At 47.7% G+C, this 20,968-nt stretch overlaps 1 protein-coding gene across 2 annotated transcripts; it reads right to left on the reverse strand.

Moving 5' to 3' along the window:
- Nucleotides 1-15,748: 15,748 nt before the first annotated feature.
- Nucleotides 15,749-18,641, reverse strand: LOC123091280 (uncharacterized). Of its 2 annotated transcripts, none has more exons than XM_044512740.1 (2): nt 18,543-18,641; nt 15,749-18,174 (listed from the first exon to the last, which is right to left on the reverse strand). In XM_044512740.1, the coding sequence occupies exon 2, from the start codon at nt 18,063-18,065 to the stop codon at nt 16,095-16,097; it is 1,971 nt and encodes a 656-aa protein (XP_044368675.1). In that variant the 5' UTR covers nt 18,066-18,174; nt 18,543-18,641; the 3' UTR covers nt 15,749-16,094. The 2 variants fall into 2 exon arrangements, with proteins under 2 accessions (XP_044368675.1, XP_044368676.1); XM_044512741.1 differs by lacking the exon at nt 18,543-18,641 and adding an exon at nt 18,275-18,539.
- Between the last annotated feature and the right edge of the window lie 2,327 nt (nt 18,642-20,968).

Raw genomic sequence — 20,968 nt, forward strand, 5'->3', positions numbered from 1 at the left:
TTTAAGCTTCTGGCTTGCCATGAAAACTCCATACACCAGCTTCTGCCAATGCGGATATCTTTGCTTTGACTCAATGAGCACTTTGCTGATATAATAAATCGGCCTTTGAACAGGGTACTCCTTCCCAGCCTCCTTGCGCTCCACCACAATAGCAACACTGACAGCCCGGGCATTAGCAGCCACATATAGCAACAGTGGCTCCTTATCAACCGGTGCAGCAAGAACCGGCGGTTCAGCCAACTGCTTTTTTAAGTCCTCAAACGCCGTATCAGCAGCATTATTCCAGACAAAATTGTCTGTCTTCTTCAGCATCTAATATAGAGGGATCACCTTCTCTCCCAACCTGCTGATAAACCGTCTCAAAACCGCAATATGACCCGCCAGACGTTGAACATTATTGATACACGCCGGTTTAGCGAGAGACGTAATAGCTTTAATCTTTTGCGGATTAGCCTCAATGCCCCTGTTAGATACCAGGAAGCCTAAGAGCTTGCCTGCCGAAACACTGAAGACGCACTTGTCCGGATTGAGCATCATCTTATAAACCAGAAGATTGTCAAAGGTCTCCTTGAGGTCATCTATCAATGTCTCCCTTTTCCTGGACTTTACCACAATATCATCCACATAAGCATGAACATTGCACCCAATCTGAGTATGAAGACAATTCTGCACACATCGCTGATAAGTTGCTTGGGAACTCTTGAGCCCAAAGGGCATAGACACATAACAGAAGGCTCCAAAAGGAGTGATGAAAGTTGTCTTCTCCTAGTCCTTAACTGCCATCTTGATCTGATGATAACCAGAATAAGCATCCAACAAACTCAAATGCTCACAACCCGCCGTAGCATCAATGATTTGATCAATACGAGGGAGAGCAAAGGGAACAGCTGGGCAAGCTTTGTTCAAATTTGTGTAATCTACGCACATACGCCAAGTGCTGTTTTTCTTAAGAACCAGCACCGGATTAGCCAACCACTCAGGGTGAAATACCTCCACAATAAACCCTGCTGCCAACAGTCGGGCTACTTCTTCACCAATGGCCTTTCGCCGCTCTTCGTTAAAGCGGCGAAGAAACTGTTTGACTGGTTTGAACTTCGGATCAATATTAAGAGTGTGCTCAACGAGTTCCTGTGGTACACCTGGCATGTCAGAAGGTTTCCATGCAAAGATGTCCCAGTTCTCACGGATGAACTCGATGAGCGTGCTTTCCTATTTCGGATCCAAGTTGACGCTGATGCTGAACTACTTGGATAAATCGCCAGGAACAATGTCAACCAATTTAGTCTCATCAGCCGATTTGAACTTCAAAGCCGGATCATGCTCTGTAGTGGGCTTCTTTAGAGAAGTCATATCTTCCGGATCAACGTTGTCCTTATAGAACTTCAACTCCTCCGTTGCACAAACTGACTCAGCATAGGCCGCATCACCTTCCTCACACTCTAGAGAAATCTTGCGATTACCGTGAACCATGATGGTCCCCTTATGACCCGGCATCTTGAGCTGCAGAGAGACATAACACGGCCTTGCCATGAATTTAGCATAAACCGACCGTCCAAACAAGGCATGGTACAGATTTTGGATTTTAACCACTTCAAAGGTCACCGTCTTTGACCTTGAATCATGATCATCACCAAAAACCACCTCCAGAGCTATCTTACCGACCGGGTAAGCCGATTTACCAGGCACTACACCATGAAAAAGGGTGTTTGACAGTTTAAGATTCTTATCTGTTAACCCCATACGCCGGAAGGTTTCGTAATACAAGATATTGATACAGCTTCCTCCATCCATGAGCACCTTGGTGAACTTATAACCTCCAACCTATGGCGCAACCACCAAAGCTAGATGGCCAGGGTTGTTAACCCGGGGCGGATGATCCTCCCGACTCCAAACAATGGGCTATTCAGACCAGCGCAGATAACGGGGCACCGCCGGTTCAACGGAATTTATTGCCCTTTTATGAAGCTTATGATCGCGCTTGCACAGACTAGTAGTGAAGACATGATACTGCCCGCCATTGAACTATTTCGGGTTGCTCTGGTAACCCGACTGCTGTTGATTCCCCTGATTATTCTGTTGATTGTGACCACCTTGATTGTTCTGGTTGCCCTGATTATTCTGAAATCCGGAGTTTGAAAAACCGCCGCCACCGTGAAATCCTGGACCTGAACTGCCAGATGGACCTGATCATACCGGAAGAGATTAGAATTTTTGAACTGCTTCATAATGAAGCAATCCTTCCAGAGGTGTGTGGCTGGAACCTCCTTCGTCCTGTGCTTTGGGCAGGGCTGGTTTAACAGACGCTCCAGATTCATGCCTCCACCGTGTTGGGGCGGTTTACCCTTACGATGTTGTGTATTGCCCTGCACATTGGTGTTAGCCACAAAATCCGAATTATCCGCTTTACGCTTACCATTGTTCCCATGGTTACCTTGGTTATGCTGTTGTCCCTTCGCACCGCCGTTCTTCTTTCCCTTCTTCGGTTTCTCCTCGTCGGAATCGGGATCCTTGGTATTATTAGAATCTGCATACTTAACCAAGGCTGCCATAAGCGTTCCCATGTCATTGTAGTGGCGTTTGAGCCGTCCCAACTTCATCTTCAGCGACTTAAACCGGCAATTACCCTCCAATGTTACAATTGCTGTATCAGCATTGATGTAGTCCAACGAATGCAGGATTTCTGAAACCCGGCGCACCCAATGAGCTGTTGAGTCGTTCTCTCCTTGAACACACGTAGCCAGATCCACGATGGACATGGGTTGTTTGCACGTATCCTTGAAATTCACTATAAATCGGGCCTTCAATTGGTCCCATGACCCGATGGAGTTAGCGGGCAGGCTCTTTAACCAAGTGCGGGTTGTTCCTTCCAACATCATGGTGAAGTATTTTGCACATGCCGCTTCATCCACTTCCAGCATCTCCACAGCCATCTCATAGCTCTCAACCCATGACTCGGGGGCTAAATCGGCGGTGTAGTTAGGCACCTTACGCAGGCCCTTGAAATCCTTGGGCAACCGCACATTGCGGAGAGCCGGAGTGAGACACGGCACTCCCCAGGAGCTGAAGGCAAGTCCTCTTTCTACTGACGCCGCTGGTTGAACCGGGGCGGGTTGATGATGACCCGCGTACTGTGCTGCTAATGCAGCCTCCCTTCGTGCTCTGCCATTATCCACTACATCCTGAGCATTACCATGCGCTGGATTAGGCCCTCGAGGGGCATTATGGCGCCGTGCACTGCTTGACACAGCTGGTTCATCCATGTGCCTGCTATAACTTTTGCTCGGATGAGGGTTGAATGGATTCTGTCTCGGTTATAGGAATAAGCCTGCTGTTGCACAACAGCGGTTTGAAGAAGATCCCTCGCCTGTCGCGTCTCAACTGCTGCCAGTAAATCACCCTCCATCGGAATAGCTACCAGGCGAGATGCCGCAGCAATCATGTTATCCAAAGGGCTAAAAAATGACCCGGCGGTGTCGATACATATTGCGGCGGGTTATCCGTCCATCGAGGCGGGTCTGTTATCCGTGGTTGATCCGGTGCTGCCCCAGGTGCCTCGGTCCGGTTTACTGCTGCCGGATTACTTGGCCCGGCTCCCGGTGTTTTGAAGAGATCCAGTCCTTCGTAAACCGATGGCAGACGAGACCGGTACTTCCTTTGCAGCACTTCGTTTGACGCGTTCTGATCCAACATAAGCCGGTAATTCTGCGCCTGGATCTGCTGTGACTGGGCATCTAAAGCGTCCCGTTCCTTAGCCATCCTAACTTCCTCAGCTGCCAGGTCCTCCTTCGCCTATGTTATCTGGTCCTTTAGCTTGGTAACCTCTGCATTATGTCGATCCTGCGTCTCCGGGGTGATTGCAGTGGTTAACAAGGTCGCCCAGGCATCCAACAAACCGGAAAGAACTTGAGTCGGTCGGCGCGCAGGGCCTCCTGCCGCGGCTGCTGACCCGGACATCATTGCTGCTGTGGATGAAGGTTGCAAGGTGGGTTGTGTTTCGGCCATGAAGATTGCAACCCAGTTCGGCAGTTCAAAGGGGTCCGGAATATTGTTGCCATTGGAATAGCCTCCAATCCGGCCGTCTTGCAATTGGTACAGCAACTCGGTTTCACCAGTGGATGACTCGCCATCTGAGTAGATGGCCGTCTCACCATCGGACACCGGTTCAGATCCCACATCGTGGATCAATCCTACGAACGCATGCTTCATGGCAGGCTGAACCCGGGCAGGACTCGCACACTGAGCCGTCTCGACGAGGTTGGTGGAGATGCCCGGCTCAGGGCCCGGTTCGTCGATCCTGCCAATGAAGATGTGAATTCCGCCAAAGGGGACCCAGTACCCGTACTCGATTTAGCCGGCCTCGAGGCCCCATCCTGCATCATCGATGTAGAGATTGCCGCGACGACTCTTGGTCATCCGGCCAACCGCGTATCCCTTGAGTCCCTCAAAGTTGCCCTTCAAGAACTCGAATACATCGTGCGATAGCCCCACGGTGGGCGCCAACTATCGTGGAAATATCACATCAGATGTCCTAGCGGAAGGACTTAGTCGTGGAGCCATCGCAACGAGATTAGCAAAAAGGGGTTAAACGGACAAAGGACACGAGGAGTTTATACTGGTTCGGCCCCTTGCGGTGAAGGTAAAAGCCTACGATCCAGTTGTTGTGGGATTGATTGAACTCGATGAGCAGGGAGCGAATCCGCTTTACCTATCTCTCGAGTTGTTGTTTCTTGTCCCTGAACCGCCGTTGGGTCATCCCTATGTATACACAGGTTGACGCCCGGTCGGTCTACAGAATCCCGAGGCCGGCTCATACAAGTGTCCAACTCGGTTTCTTCCTTTCTCTAACTTACAATACAAGTTACATATATATGGCAGTTTACTACTATGGGCCCTAATACACCATTGGGCTCTAGGCCTCTAAGCCTCCATAGTTAAAGCGCCATGTACTTCGTCTTCATGGGTTCTTTATGCTGGACTCCTTGTGAGTGTAATCCGACCCCTCCTGGGTGGTTTAACTCAGTAGTCATATCCCCAACAAGTACCAAAACGCACCAAATAGTATGCAGGCAGTGCATTGCTAATAATAGTGATAGTGTGGGCAACCTTGAGGGAGCACACGGCCACCGCGGACGGCCATGGTACCGGCGAAAGAGAGGAACTTCTTGGCGAGGTCCATGGCTTGGGAGAACTTTGTTGCCTCCTTCATAGGGGGGCTGGCTGCCACGGCCCCGTCGTGCCACCTCCCACGCCGCGCTACTGTCGCGCATCTCCACCACCACCTCGCATAAAACGATCTCTCGATGTCAAAGAAGGATTAGTTGGTTGATTAATTAGGTGGTTCTTCACATAAGAAGGTGTTGCCGGTTAAGTACAGATATCTCCCAGGACCTTGATACAAATAACTCGCAAATCAAATTACCCTTCATTTGGTTAGTTGCCCAATCAGAAACCCATAATAAAATATGAAAAGCTCTACACCAACAAATAAAACATTGTGATATGGGACAAAATTCCAACTTATCTTGCAACCAATCAACCAATCACAAAAAAAGAAGACAAAAGAAAGAAAAGGATCCTCACCTCATGGTCGCATCCGACCAACTGCAGCACCTCCATCTTTCCCATCAGTAGGTAGTTGGCTCCCTCCAACGCCTCAGACGCACTGAATGACCAGGTAAGAACCCTACAAAATCAACAAGTTCAGGACGAGGCAAAACAACAAAAGAATGAGAGGAAACATCACACCTATGCAACTCGCCGCCTTGAGCTCGGGCCTCCGTCAGAACCTAGATGTCATCCCCTTCATCCCCTCCTCAGCAACCATCATGGCGGCCTGGTGGAACGTGAAGACGAGAAGGCTTGGGGGAGAAGCAGATCTGAGGAGGACACCTTGTTATGTGTCCGACGTCGGAGGAGCAGGGATGGGCAGCGGCGGCGGCTGCAGCGGCGCCAACCCTAGTTACGCGTTGGGGTTTGCTTCGTTAGAGCATGTCTGGTAGAGCCCTTAAACCCTTAAATCTAAAATCAGTTTTAAGGATTGAGAATTGGCCATTTTGATACTTTTAAGGGTTGAAAAACGGGGGCAAAGACTAGAACCCTCAAACCCAACCCTTATAACGGAACCCCAACCCTTAAAACTGTCATTTGACATATCACAATTTTCACTAGAAAAACACAATCAACCTTCAAACAAACACGGAAATGAAGATCATTGATGCATGGTTTAATAGTTTACATCACACAATCATCATCTTCCCCCTCTCATCGGCACCATCACCAAAAAGTTGCACTTGGCGCCATCTCCTAGACCACTTCCACGTCCATCAAGCATCTCCATTGTCGTCGGTGGTGGAGTCCTCCACACCGCCATCGCCACCATCACTCATCGGAGTGTCACCTCGAAGAGTAGAGGACGCATCATGGAATATCCTCTTCCTCTCCGCGATGTTCTGCTTGTACTCCTTCCACCATATCAATTGGTCTTCATCCATGTCCTTCTTGGACACCATAGCAACTCCTCAATGTCTGAATCATCCGATGACGACCAACCGGAATCATCGGACAACGACTCCATGTCGTTGGTGTTCACCTCCATCTACACAATACAACAAACAATAAATTGTGAGTGCTAACAATGAATCAAAAAGGAAGAAATGAAACAAAAAGAAAGAAAAGGAGGCATACTTGCGGGGAGCTCGGGGAAACGCAGCTGCCTCTGGCCCGCCTGGCCTCTAGCGCGGCGGCGTGGAGGCCTGGGGCGGCGGGGCGCAGGCGGCCGTGGGGCGGGGGGCGGGGCGCGGGCTGCCGTGGGGCGCAGCGGCTGGGAGGCGGGGCCCGCGGCTCCTCTGGCTGCTGCACGGGGCGGGAGGCGGCGGGGAACGGCGGATCCGGCGGCGAGGACTGCGGCGCAGCTGCAGCGGCCTCGCGCGCGTTGAGAGGAGGCGGGGGGCGACTGGAATGGCGGCGGCCGGCGACCGGCGGCTCAGGTGGGCGCGGGCGGGAGGTTGGGGACGGGGAAACTCCCTCCCGCGCTCAGCCGGAACACGGATGCGGGTTGGGGTAGTTTTCGCCCCCCAACCCTCACTTCTACAGGTTGGGAGGGGGTTTGAGGGTTGGACCCTTAAATTTTTTTAAGGGTTTGAGGGTTAAGGGGTTCTAGTCTACGCGTTTTTTCGCTCGCAAATTGTAAAAAAGCGGTTATTTATAAGGGTTTGAGGGTTTGAGGGTACTACTAGAGATGCTCTTAGGAAGGGTGACGAGCGGAACGTGTCCAGGTAACGAGCGCCCTTTTCTTTTTTTCCTTCCAGCGACCTTTTCTTTTTTTCTCCCATCGAAAAAGTGTCCTGATGACCTGTCTATCGCGAGAGAGCGCCATTGTGGCGACTGTTAATGGGTTTAATTATACACCTCCTACATGACATGACCTCCTATAGCTTTTGATACGATTACCATGTTCTTCTATGTACGTTTCTTTTGCAAATCTTGAAGGTGAACGAACCCACCAGCCCAGGTGAACCATATCATTTGCAGATAGACGTGGCATTCCCAAACTGTCAAACAAGCATATAGGACTGAAGATACCAACGCTGTAGCAGGCTTAATTGGGCAGATGATAGTACTTACGTCCACAAATCAACCATCATTACTGAACTAGAAGCATATGCGCGCCTTGCTGCGCCGTTCTACTTTTCTACTGTTTATTTGTTTGATTGTTAATTCATGAAAATATTGCTTGCTTCTCTATTTCCAGGTCCGAGGTTGTTTTTTCTTTCATGGGCCTTCTGTGTTTTGGCTTCCATAATTTTGGGTTGAGAACATCCTTTATTGCATTGCAGGATATGTTTAGATGCTAAGACACGTCATCATTTACTTGGTAGGATATTACTCACTTTTTTACAACTATTGTTCTTCACGAAAATGATATGTTAGCAACACTGCGAAGAACATATCCAAAGTAGTGGTTGGCATCAAGAATGTCCCCGATCTGCAGGGTTAAACCATAGTAATGGATGGATATGATAATATTCATCTGCAAAAGTAATTGAAAACTATAATATGCATAACTGAGGCTAATTATAGTATTCATCTACAACAATCATACAACTATGTGATTTAACCAATCAATATTTCGTAATTTACCTTGGTCACATACAAATAATAGAAAACACCAACAAGTATGGTCTGCAATAATGGTACAAGGATAGTGAAAGTGAGAAAATACTTGGAAGTCGCAGCACTGCAACAAAGTATATGGCTTCGGGTTTTCAATATTCATCATTCATATGTGTAGTTAGAATCAAAATAGAAAGAACATATTTGAAATAAAAGCAATGATTTGCATTGACTAACTAACGACGGAAAAGGGAATGAAGCATGTTTATAGCATCCTCTAAGAGGAAGAGACAGAAATGGGAGGATCAAGAGATAATAGCACAGGTGATTGGTCTCAGTTTTCATTTGAATGTAACATTACTGATGCATTAATAAGGCCTGATCAGCTGTGTACATAAGCGTCCCGGTTATAATTAACCAAATTAAGAGATAATCATCTTGTCTTATTGTTTTAGTGCCAATTAAGTTTCATTAGAGACCATGTGCTCCTTAGGCTTGGAACCATATCCTAATTAATACTACCCACGTTCTAAAATATAGTACATACTTTGTTTTGAAAAGTCAAACATACCAATGTTTGACAAAGTTTTTCAAAAAAATCAACATCCAGATGTACTGTTATAGTTTATTTATTTAATACTTTGGATATTGATAGTTTATTCTGGAAACTTGGCCAATGGACATCTTTGACTAAAAAAGACTAATATGCACTGGACCGTGGAACAGAGGCAACATAAAGCATGACATGTATAAACTCCGCGAGGTTGTTAATTGACAAGCACGGAGATGGTACTTAAGCAGTGAAGCATGAGGCTTTCAAATTGAGACCTTACACAGTGAGATAAAATCCAGGTATAATCTACTACTTGTTTAGCACCGAAGCGATCGAGATTGAATTTGAATCAGGCTGCCAAATAAGGAAAGGATGATAGAGGGAGAGGAAGGAGGTATCGAGAGTTGTACTGCAGATCTTATGGGCCATGGCGTGTTGATGAAGGTGACCATGTTCCGAAGACGATGGTCGTCTCTAGGCCCCGAGCATCGTCGTCGTTGGATGTTAATTACTGCACAAAGAAGGGGAGAAAGATGGAGGGATGGGCGGGGTGTGCGGTGTGGTGGTGGAAAAGCAACCCCCGTGCAGCCTTGTGGTGCGGAGGAGGTGGTGTGGGACGGGCGCCTGTGCAACCGTGTGGTACGGAGGAGGCGGTGATGAGCTCGTAGCGCCCATGCAACAATATGATGCGGAGGAGCAGGTGATGGGTCGGGTGCCTGTGAAACCGTGTGGTGCAGAGGAGGAAGTGATGGATCGGGCGTACCACCATGAGAGAAGGGAAGAAAGATGGAGAGATGGGCGGGGCATGCGGCGTGGTGGTGGAGTGATAGCACTCATGGAGACCATCAGGTCGCGGTGCCTTCAAGTCCCCTATATTATACATAGCCCTTTTCACTTCCTCTCTAGTGTGGGGTTTCATCAACTCAACATTCATCTCTGGCGAGACTCTCGCCTTGACCTTGTCCAATACAGCTTGGTCTGGGTCATGTACTTCTGAGGAAAAGAGTCCCTCAAAATAACTTGCCACACGGCTCTTTAGGAGGTCCTCCTCCTCGATCCACTCTCCTGACTCTCCCTTCAGCTTCTTAATAAAGTTTTTCTTACGTCTTCCAGTAGCAGCTCTATGGAAGAAGTCCGTGTTTTGATCACCACGGCATAGCCAATCAGAGCGGCCTCTCTGCATCCAATATATCTCCTCCTGCTCGAGTAGGTTTTCAATCTGCAAGTGTAATTCATGTTGTCGCGCAACTGCCTCATCCGTTAACGGTCCCGACAGAACATCGTTCAGCTCTTTCTGTAGTTTCCTCAACCTAGTCCTGGGGCCTTTGAGTGTTTCTTTATTCCATGCATGCAACGCAGCATGTATGTCATCTATAACCTGCGAGTATGGCCCAGTTCCACTCACTTTGGCTTGGTCCCAAGCAGTTTGAACAATAACCTCAACGTCCTCCTCGGCAAGCCATCTTGCTTCAAATTTTCTTGGCCCTGTTGGGCCCCTTGGTTGCAGGCCTTGTTGGAACTCAGTGTCAATCAAAATTGGTCGGTGATCCGACTTGTTAAAAGGCTCGTTGGACACACCATAAGATGGAAACAAGTCTGCCCACGTACCACTCGAGACAGCCCTGTCCAAGCGCTCTCTTATGCGTCCTCTTCGCCAAGTGAAGATATCTCCAGAGTAACCAAGATCATCAAGCCCGCAGTCACTTAATGCACTGCTAAAGGCTTGCATACAGCGTTGGGGGCGTGCAGCCCCCCTTCTTTCTCATGAGCATGCAGAATTTCATTGAAGTCACCTGCTACTAGCCATGGCAGATTTGCCATTGTGCAAAGAGCACGCATGTACTCCCAGGACATGTGTTTCCGATCGCTGCTTGGTTCACCGTAGAACCCTGTGAACCGCCAGCCCTCCGGTGTTGTCTCCTTTATTCGAATATTAATGAAATTTGCATGAGTTTCCCAGGAAGAGACTCCCAGGTTGGTGTGCCAAAACATGATAAGACCTCCACTTCTACCATCGCTTTCCGAAACTTCCATCTCATCAAACCCTAATCTCCTCTTCAGTTTTCCTGCCTTAGCCTTATCCAGATGTGTTTCAGACAGGAACAACACATCCGGTTTTATTCGCTCTTGGACCCCCAAGAGCGCTCGAACTGCCGCAGGTTTACGCATCCCGCGGCAGTTCCACACGAGGAGTTTCATTGTGACCGGTCAAGCCCCTTCTCGGAGCTCGCCGATAAATTGTGGCTGGTATCCATCACAGCCGAGTTCTCCTTCTTCGACCTCTTTGAATCGTGCGAGGACGTGTCCCCCTCCTCCCCATCTACTTTCCCTGTGTTCAACCCCGCCTGCGAGTGAACTACCATAGCAGTTAACATATCAACCTGGGGCTCCTGTGCTGAAAGCCCCTCCTTTGCCGCAGCCGGATCTTTATCTTTACCTAATAATAAAGAAAATTGAGTTTCTGTCGTACGTCGTTGGCAATTTTGTGGAAAACCCCCTCTATTTCTGAAAAATCAACCCGCAGTCCCTGTTTAAGTGAATCTGAGAAAACTATTCATTTTTACAAAAATAGCCATATGTTTGTAAGAATTCAGCCCGCAATCCTTTCTTATATCTTATCCAGACGCTTCCTTTCAAGCGCGGCGGGGCAGCGCCCTTCATGACGGCGACAGCTCCGGGTGGGCTCGTGGGCGAGTGTGTTGCAGGAGGCTTCGCGGCGGTCGGCGGACGTGTCGCAACCTGCCTCCATCCCCGGCCTCTTTCATCATCAGGCCGCAAGATCCCGTGGCCGTGGTCGCGTCGGGAAGAGGTGGAGTGAGGCAGGGGACGGAGATGGCAGCACCAGAGGTAATCTGCCGCGGACGGCAAAGGGCAGCAGCAGCGGGGAGGAAGCAGAGGCGCGACGTGCGGAGCTCTCTCCTCTCTATGTGCGTGTGTGAATGGTAGCTGGCAAATATTTGCGGAGGAGGGAGGCGGCCTGGCGCGGATGGCAAAGGGCGGCGGCGGCCATGGTGCTGGTAATCAACAAGCCGAGACAAAGGGAATAAAACGAACGAATTATAACCCTTAGGGGAAGAGGGAGCAGCCGGTGAAGAAAACAGATGAAAACCTGCGAAATAGCACAATCGGCGGACAACCCCTTGAATAAACAGGCCGGCTGCCGGTGAAGAAAACAAGAATAAATAAGTATTGAACGCAGACCAGGGCGTAACACCTAGAATCCCATGAGGACGGAGCAAGAGCGCAGCGGGTCACGAGCGCGTCGTACTCAATCCAAATCAAGACCAGACCGGTGAAATTTGAGTAGATCAAGCAGAGAGGTAACGGGGGATTTATTTTAGGCAGAAAGAAGACAAACAAATCCACCGGCTCCAGCGGCAAGCCATTGAAGAGGGGAAAAGAGCTGATCCAAGTGGATTATAAAGAGGGGGGATTATTTTTAGAACCTGCAGCACCGAAGAGGGGGACACCAAGAACCAGGACACCCATGATGTAGCAGCGGGTAGAGAAGCTAGGCTGCAGACACCTCCACGCCCCGGCGAGCACCTCGTGCGCTAGGGTTGCGATCTACTAACTAGCAAGGGGGAGGGAGAGGGAGGGGGAGGAGCGAGAGGCCAGCGGAGGAATAGAAAAGGAGGAAGCTGGGAGAGACAGGCGGAGAGTACGAGGAAGGAGGCCAAGGAAAAACACTACGCTGAGCACTCGGTTCACACTGGCTCCTACCTCTGTTATTTCTCCGTATGTGGTTATGCTGGCTGCTCGTGGGTTATCAAGACTGAAGTGTTCCACAAATATATTTCGTTTGCCCACGGCCGCGTACAAGTTTATGCGGGCTAAATTAGGGGGTGCAGAGTAAAGTTTTTTAGGTGTGCGTGCGTCTCTCCAAGTGCACGTGTTTTTTTTAGAGAAAGAGCCTACATTCTATTTCTTTTAGGCAGCCTACAATTCGTGAAATACTTGTTTGGGGGGTGAAAAGCAAAGAGTGCAAAAACAAGACAAGAATTATAAGACCATCTACAGCCAGACGTCTCATACCCGTCCGCAGGTCTTCGAACCAAAAAATGTCACCCAATTGGACACCCTATTTCCGGTCCAAACACCAGGACGGACGGACACTCTCCATATCCAACCCATGTCTGGGGGGCATTGGAACGCTAGGACGTGCATGCCACGTCGGATTTGGCCACGCTGGCCCATCCGGCCTCTAATATTTCTCCGTATGTGGTTATGCTGGCTGCTCCTGGGTTATCAAGCCTGAAGTGTTCCACAAATATTTCGTTTGCCCACGGCCGCGTACAAGTTTATGGGGGCTAAATTAGGGGGTGCAGAGTAAAGTTTTTTAGGTGTGCGTGCGTCTCTCCAAAGTGCACGTGTTTTTTTTAGAGAAAGAGCCTACATTCTATTTCTTTTAGGCAGCCTACAATTCGTGAAATACTTGTTTGGAGAGTGAAAAGCAAAGAGTGCAAAAATAAGACAGGAATTATAAGACCATCTACAGCCAGACGTCTCATACCCGTCCGCAGGTCTTCGGACCAAAAAATGTCACCCAATTGGGCACCCCATTTCCGGTCCAAACACCAGAACAGACGGACACTCTCCATATCCAACCCATGTCTGGGGGGCATTGGAACGCTAGGACGTGCATGCCACGTCGGATTTGGCCACGCTGGCCCATCCAGCCCCACATAAGTTGGATCCTATCAGCACTTCTCCAAACCCTAGCAGCATTCCACTCCACTCCACTCCTCTGAAATCCACTTCCCTCCGCCCACAAGCTCCCGTCTGGCGATCTCCCCACTGTCTCCGGCATGACAGGCAGCGAATCCCAGTCTTACACCTCCCAGATCCATTGACCAGGAGCTCATCCCACGCGGCCCCGAGGAGGAGATCGTCGTCCGCCTAGCGCTGCACTGCTCCCGGGAGGAGGCAGCCCGACGGCATTGGTTGGACTCGTTCCGCTGGGAATCCGTTGGCGCATGGATCCGGCGCGAGGTGTGTTGCCACTGCCTCACAAGAGGCGTCGCGGTCCGTTTGGCGTCTCAACACGCTGGCGGATGCGCAGCCGCTACGTTGGCGCACCAAGGCGGAGGTGAACGCAAGTATGGTGCGATGTGCCCGCCGTGCGAGGCAGCGAGCACGGGAGCTGGCAGCAGCCCTCGCGGCGGACAATGACGTGGTTGAGTCGCCCTCTCCGGCACCGCGTATGGTATTCATCCCACCAACAAATCCTATTTTTATAATTGCGAACACTGAGCGTGTGTTTTTTCAAGATAAAGAGGGTTTCAAATTGTTCTTGATTTTCAAAGATATTCGCATTTTTAACAAGTTCATGCTTTTAAAAAATACTCAAAATTTTGAAAAGAATGTTCCGATATTTTTAAATACATTTAAAATTATTCACAAAATTATTAAAAAATCATAATTTTGTTTTAAGAATCATGTATTCAAAAAGTGTTCGGCTTCAAAACATGATCCAATTGTAATAAAATAAATAAATATTCAATTAAATAGAAAGGAAAAAAGGAACAGTTTGGTTTTCCAAAAAGCAAAAAATAAAACCGATTGACTGACTATTCCATGTACATGCATCACTACTCTTCCATCGGATAAAGGATGTTAGGGTAGCTTCTTCGCGTCCACATTCATGCTCCGAAAAGTGGCAACAATGTATCCTTATCATCGATGTTTATCAGAACTAGATATGAGAAATGGCGCATTATGCACACGAATTAAGTTTTGCGATTTTTTTTGCCCGTTGCAACGCACGGGCATTTGTACTAGTAGTAAACAATAGCTAATGTTGGATTGTTAGGAGGACATCGGTATCCCCTGCCACCAGAGTTGAAGTCTCGCAAAAAAGTAGTCCCTCTGATCTAAAATAAATATTGTGGTTTTAGTTCAGGGAGTAAGTGACACATAACACATCAAGTGCTGGACATAAGTAGTTGGATGGTTGACCCAAATAGTAAACAATACATAATGTTGGATTGTTAGGAGGACATTGGTATCCCCTACCACCAAAGTTAAAGTCCCAGACTTGACATTTGTGCTCACATTTCCCTAGATTTATTCAAGACCTTTCGGCGATGTGCGTTGAGTGAAAGGAACATTTCCCTAGATTTATTCAAGACCTTTCAGCGATGTGCGTTGAGTGGAAGGAGGTGTTTTTAGCAACTACGAAGGTTTTGTGGAGACTTCGTCAATTTCAAAATGATGTGCCGGCTCAGTCTCTTAGAGATACTCATAGGGATATGATGTACGTATGTACATCCATAGGGATGAGTGTTTGCTCGTGTATGTGAGCTAGTTCGACTATACTGTGTTCAAGAAAAAACAATACTACCCACTTACCTAATAAAAGACCATGATTTTTCTAAGAAAATCAAAATGATTCTTCTAAAAAAAATAGGAGACACGGTCACTTTGACCATCCCAGCCCTGGAGCACTCACAACGTTAATTTCGAGGGAGCTTAGATATTGTAGTGATACTCCCTCTGTCCCAAAATAAGTGTCTCAACTTTAATACAATTTTATACTAAAGTTAGTACAAAGTTGAGACATTTATTTTGGGATGGAGAGAGTAATATATAAGCACGGCTAATTTCTTTAGTACAACTGCATGCAACAAGAACAACAAAGCCTTTAGTCCCAAACAACTGCATGCGCACTGCACAAAATACCTGTAAAGAAAAATATCATCTGCAGCCTTCTCCCAAAACATGGTCACTTCCAAACACAGGACACCTGCGGCACAATTTGTTATGCTAAACACTGTACAAAGCAAACACGTATACTAATAATTATTTGAACTTTTTTCATGCGCTGTATGAGAGTATCCATGCAACTTTGCAGTCATAAAAAGTAGGCATGTATTGGAAGAAACAGGGAAGGGTCCTCACAAGTCTGAGCATAAATTCATACTCCCTCCGTTAGGAAATACTTGTCATCAAAATGGATAAAAATGGATGTATCTAGACAATTCTAGATACATCCCTTTTTATTCATTTTGATGACAAGTATTTTCGGACGGAGGGAATACATATGCACTAACGCTAGCAACCTCGCTTACAAACTCTTCTGGATTTTGCACCTAAAAACAGGGAACAGATATAATAATTATTTTAACTGTTCATGGTTCTAAGAAGTCAGTCCTCGCTTGCAGCCTCTCAACACCAACAATAACCAGCACAATTTCTTCTATCTACTTGAATAACTAACGAGAAGCTGTCACAGGGGAGATAGCTGGCCCCGTGTTACATGAAAATATGTGCAGAAAAAAAGACCTATAATCATCGCCGGATACATGATAGTACTCTCTAATCTGAAGAAACAGAAAGAACTTTGCCTACCTTGCCAAATGCCAACAAGGGAACTGCTGAAAACTAATACTATTGGACATAAAAGAAGGGAGGCGGATAGAAATATATGTCAGCTTCGTAATGAACACTTTTTCTGAGAATGCCCAAGAAGATGACACCAGCCACACTGAACGATCCGTTTCGGCCGTTTCAAGCTTTCCATCTTGAGAATCTTCATTTTGGGACGGCCAGGAGGTCTTCGGATCTTCGGTGGGCGAAGTATCATGTCTGATTTGTATAGACCTCGCGGCCCAGAGGACGAATTGCTCCAGTGGATCCTGTCTGGAATTGGATAGATCTGCTGAGAGTAAGTTTCCCTATACTTCATTACACTAAAGCAATCATGTGCATACAGGCGAGGATCTTCACCACATGAAAGTAGTGCAGCAGCAGCATGTGCACATGGAATACCATAAATTTGCCACCGACGGCACGAGCAGAACCTGGTTTGAGTATCCACAATGTTTGTTCGCTCAGATGACACGATCTCAAACTCCACCTTGTTTGCTCGGAGTACTTGATAACATCTTGAATCAGAAATGGATTCAGAAATAAGTTTCTCAGCAGATGGAACAAGAACTGAGTTAAGGGATAATGCCAAATTGTGACGTTCAGTAAACCAGCAGGTTAGTTGGTGCCTGATGTATTCAACAGTTTGCACAATGGGAAGCTCATGACACTCCAGGGCCCAGTTATATAATATCTCAGTTATAGCAAGACTAAAATGGCCATATCTGATACCCTCAAAGTAAGCAACTGCCCAGAGGTTTGGTGGAAAATTCTGGAACCATGGCATGACATCTTGAACTTGCATCATATCTTTTACCTTTGAATCAAATTCTGCTGTTGTGAGAGCATAAACGGCACCCCAGAAAAGGTTCAGAAGTTTAGGACTCTTGAACTCCTCGCGGAAATTCTCACTCACATGTCTCAAGCAAAATCCATGAAAAGCAGTTGGGAAGTTGACCTCGACAGCTTCAACCACCTGTGGTTGTCTCTCAGAGATTATTGTAAAGACAGGCATCTTATCCGTGTTAACACCAAGCATCTTCCTCAGTTCTGAGATAAACCACATCCAGTTCTCATCACTTTCAGAATCAACGACACCAAATGCTACAGGGAACATCATGTGATCAGCATCAACAGCCGAAGCACATAGCAATGTCCCAAGATACTTGCCCTTTAGATCCGCCTTGTCAATTTCCAAAAGGGGTCTACACGCATTTAAGAAACCATAAATAGATGAATGAAATGAAACAAAGAGCCGTTGGAAGGAATTCTCCGGCCCAGCCCCTTTGTATACTGCAACACTACCAGGATTTGTCTTTCCAATCTGCTCACAGTATGCAGGAAGAAGGCGATATCCATCCTCAAGGGTACCATGAACAGCAGCCATGCTTCTCTCCTTTCCGCGCCATGCCTGCATATAAGACACAGCAACCCCATGCTGGTCCCGAATATCCTGCAATATCTCTTTTGGCTTAATCTGCGGATTATCTCTTAGCCTTGCCTCAACAGACCTAGCCACCCAGTTAACAGTGGCCTGTTGATGATGTAGGTCCTGAACACCCTCACATGTGTGCTCTCCTTGCAATGTCCGGACCGTGAAAGTTGGAACACCATGGCACTTGGCCACATGCACACGCCACGGGCATCCTTCTGTGTTGCATTTGGCAATGAATCGGCTACGGTCCGATTTCACGACGCGCAGCTGGAAATGCAGAGCAACGGCCATATCCTTGATTGCCCTCCGGCAAGTGTCAACATCGGTAAACTCTTGGCCGATGAAAAGGAATTGCTCACACGGTACAGGGTCCTTCTCTGGCTCGACTAAGATCTGGTCTTCATCCCCCTCAACTAGAACATCGCCATCTTCCACCTGAACTAAAACCTGATTTTCCTCGGCCTGAACTAAAGCATGACTGTCTTCCGCACAAACTAAAGCCTGACTGTCTTCCGCACGAACTAAAGCCTGACTGTGTTCCGCATGAACTAAAGCCTGACTGTCTTCCGCATGAACTAAAGCCTGGCTGTCCTCCATAATTGAGCAGCTCAACAGGCGGATAAAATTACTTTACTCTGAGTGATAAAAACATCAGGCAACTCAATAGTGACGGAAAAGATTTTGCTCCACACCTCCAGAAGCTGCCCTGCAAATATTAGCACAACCACATAGCTGTTAACGAGAGAAAGAGTCATTCCAGTGGTACAAGAAGTAACAGTATCAGCACAAGCACGTAATTCACTAACGCGAGAAAGAGCCCATCAAGCGGCACACCACCCCTCCCCAACCCTATTTTTTGGGAGGAAACCTGAATCTGCACGCTGGCTTGTGCAAGTCGTACGGCGTGAGGCGTGGACTGAGACCGATCTCGCGCGCCGAAGAAGAGAAAAATCTAATCTTATGAGCCATGGAAAATACGGGGTGGATCTAGACGTTGTGGCGGGTGAGCACCCCAAATTTGTGGAGGTTAGTTTGGGATTAAGAGCAAGCACTGGATGACTAGAAAGCTCGTACCTGAAAAATCAATGTTCAAGGCTGCGGACGGGGCGGAGACGCCAACGCGGGGGGGGGGGGGGGGGGGAGGGGGGGGGGGGAGGGGAGGCGCGATGGAACGGGAACGGCCGGGGACGGGCGGCGGTGTCGGACGGCGGCAGCCCTAGGGCACAGCGGTGGTACAGAAGAGATTTTAGTTACAGTATTGGGTCGGACGGAGGAGGAAGAAAGGATAACGGAAGAAGGGGACATGGGGGCGACGATTTTTTGACGGCCCGGATTGTTCACTGGCATGCCTAACGGTGGATGGAGAGATTTTACCGTCGGGGAGAGATGGACCGGCGAGCATCTCCAACAACATATATTGGAAAAAGGGATTTTATCATTTATGTCATCGGTTGTGTCTCACTACTCAGTTTTGCCATTAAAAATTACAACTGCTCAAAAGTGTCATCGATCTGTGAGATGCTTGCTTAAAAATGCCATTAGATATCTAAAAAATGCCATCGTTCCATTAGATGTTTACTCAAAAATGTCATTAGACATTATTATTTTCACGTTAAACCCGTTGACCATGTTATATGACAAAAATAAGCCTAGACTCACATGTCAGTTCTCTCTATCTCACAGTGATAAGTGTGGCCCCACTTGTCAGGACTAACCAAGCGAATAATTTTACAAGAAAATAAGAATGTTGTTGGGATCAAGTGAGCCCCATACTTTATTGTAGTGAGATAGAGGGAGAGCTGGCATGTTGGTTCATAGGTACTTATGTCATTTAACATGGCAAAAGATTTGAGATCACAATAATGGTGTTCAATGGCATTTTTGAGCATGTGTCTAACGAAGCGATGGCATTTTTGAGCAATTAAAAATTCTGATGGGGAACGTAGCATGCAATTTAAAAAAATTCCTACGATCACGCAAGATCTATCTAGGAGATGCATAGCAAAGAGACGGGAGAGTGTGTCCACGTACCCTCGTAGACCGAAAGCGGAAGAGTTTAGTAACGCGGTTGATGTAGTCGAACGTCTTCACGATTCAACCGATCCAAGTACCAAACATACGGCACCTCCATGTTCAGCACATGTTCAGCACGATGACGTCCCTCGTCCTCTTGATCCAGTTGAGGACGAGGGAGAGTTCTGTCAGCACCACGGCGTGGCGACAGTGTTGATGATGTTACCGGCGCAGGGCTTCGCCTAAGCACTACGATGATATGACCGAAGTGTTAAACTGTGGAGGGGGGCACCACACACGGCTAAGAGATTGTCTGTTGTGCTTTGGGGTGCCCTCCTGGCCACGTATATAAAGGAGGGAGGGAGGAGGCCGGCGGCCTAGGAGGGACACGCCAAAAGGGGGGAGTCCTACTAGGACTCCCTAGTCTTAGTAGGATTCCCCTTCCCTTTCCTTTCCGGAATAGGAGAAGAGGGAAAGAGGTGGAGTAGACGGAGGAAAGGGGGGGCCTCACCCCTAGTCCAATTCGGTTTGGGCTAGGGGGATGCGCATCTCCACCTGACCGCTGCCTCCTCTCTTCCACTAGGGGGGCACGACGAACTGTAGCAACGGTGCATACTCAGGGAGAACACTTATACCTTGAAATTTAGTGAGGGGTCATCTTATAATGCTACCGTCGTATTAAGCAAAATAAGATGCATAAAAGCTAAACATCAAATGCAATCAAAATATGTGACATGATATGGCCATCATCAGCTTGTGCTCATGATCTCCATCACCGAAGCATCGTCACGATCTCCATCATCACCGGCTTGACATTTTGATCTCCATCGTAGCATCATCGTCGTCTCGCCAACTATTGCTACTACGACTATCGCTACCGCTTAGTGATAAAGTAAATAAATTACATGGCGATTGCATTTCATACAATAAAGCGACAACCATATGGCTTCTGTCAGTTGCCGATAGCTCTGTTACAAAACATGATCATCTCATACAACAATTTATATCTCATCATGTCTTGACCATATCACATCATAGCAAGCCCTGCAAAAATAAGTTAAACATCCTCTACTTTGCTGTTGCAAGTTTTACGTGGCTGCTACGGGCTTCTAGCAAGAACCGTTCTTACCTACGCATCAAAACCACAACGATGTTTCGTTAAGTGTGTTGTTTTAACCTTCAACAAGGACCGGTCGTAGTCAAACTCGATTCAACTAAAGTTGGAGAAACAGACACTCGCCAGCCACCTATGTGCAAAAGCACGTCGGTAGAACCAGTCTCATGAATGCGGTCATGTAATGTCAGTCCGGGCCGCTTCATCCAACAATACCGCCGAATCAAAGTAAGACTTTGGTAGTAAGCAGTATGACTATTATCGCCCACAGCTCTTTGTGTTCTACTCGTGCATAAAACATCTACGCATAGACCTGGCTCGGATGCCACTGATGGGGAATGTAGCATGCAATTTTAAAAAAAAATCCTACGAT

Source organism: Triticum aestivum, chromosome 4B (assembly GCF_018294505.1).
Source record: "Triticum aestivum cultivar Chinese Spring chromosome 4B, IWGSC CS RefSeq v2.1, whole genome shotgun sequence".
NCBI classification, from domain to species: Eukaryota; Viridiplantae; Streptophyta; class Magnoliopsida; order Poales; family Poaceae; genus Triticum; species Triticum aestivum.

Coding starts and splice junctions, on each gene's coding strand:
- LOC123091280 (XM_044512740.1), bottom strand. CDS start 18,065: ATGGAGGACAGCCAGGCTTTAGTTCATGCGGAAGACAGTCAGGCTTTA.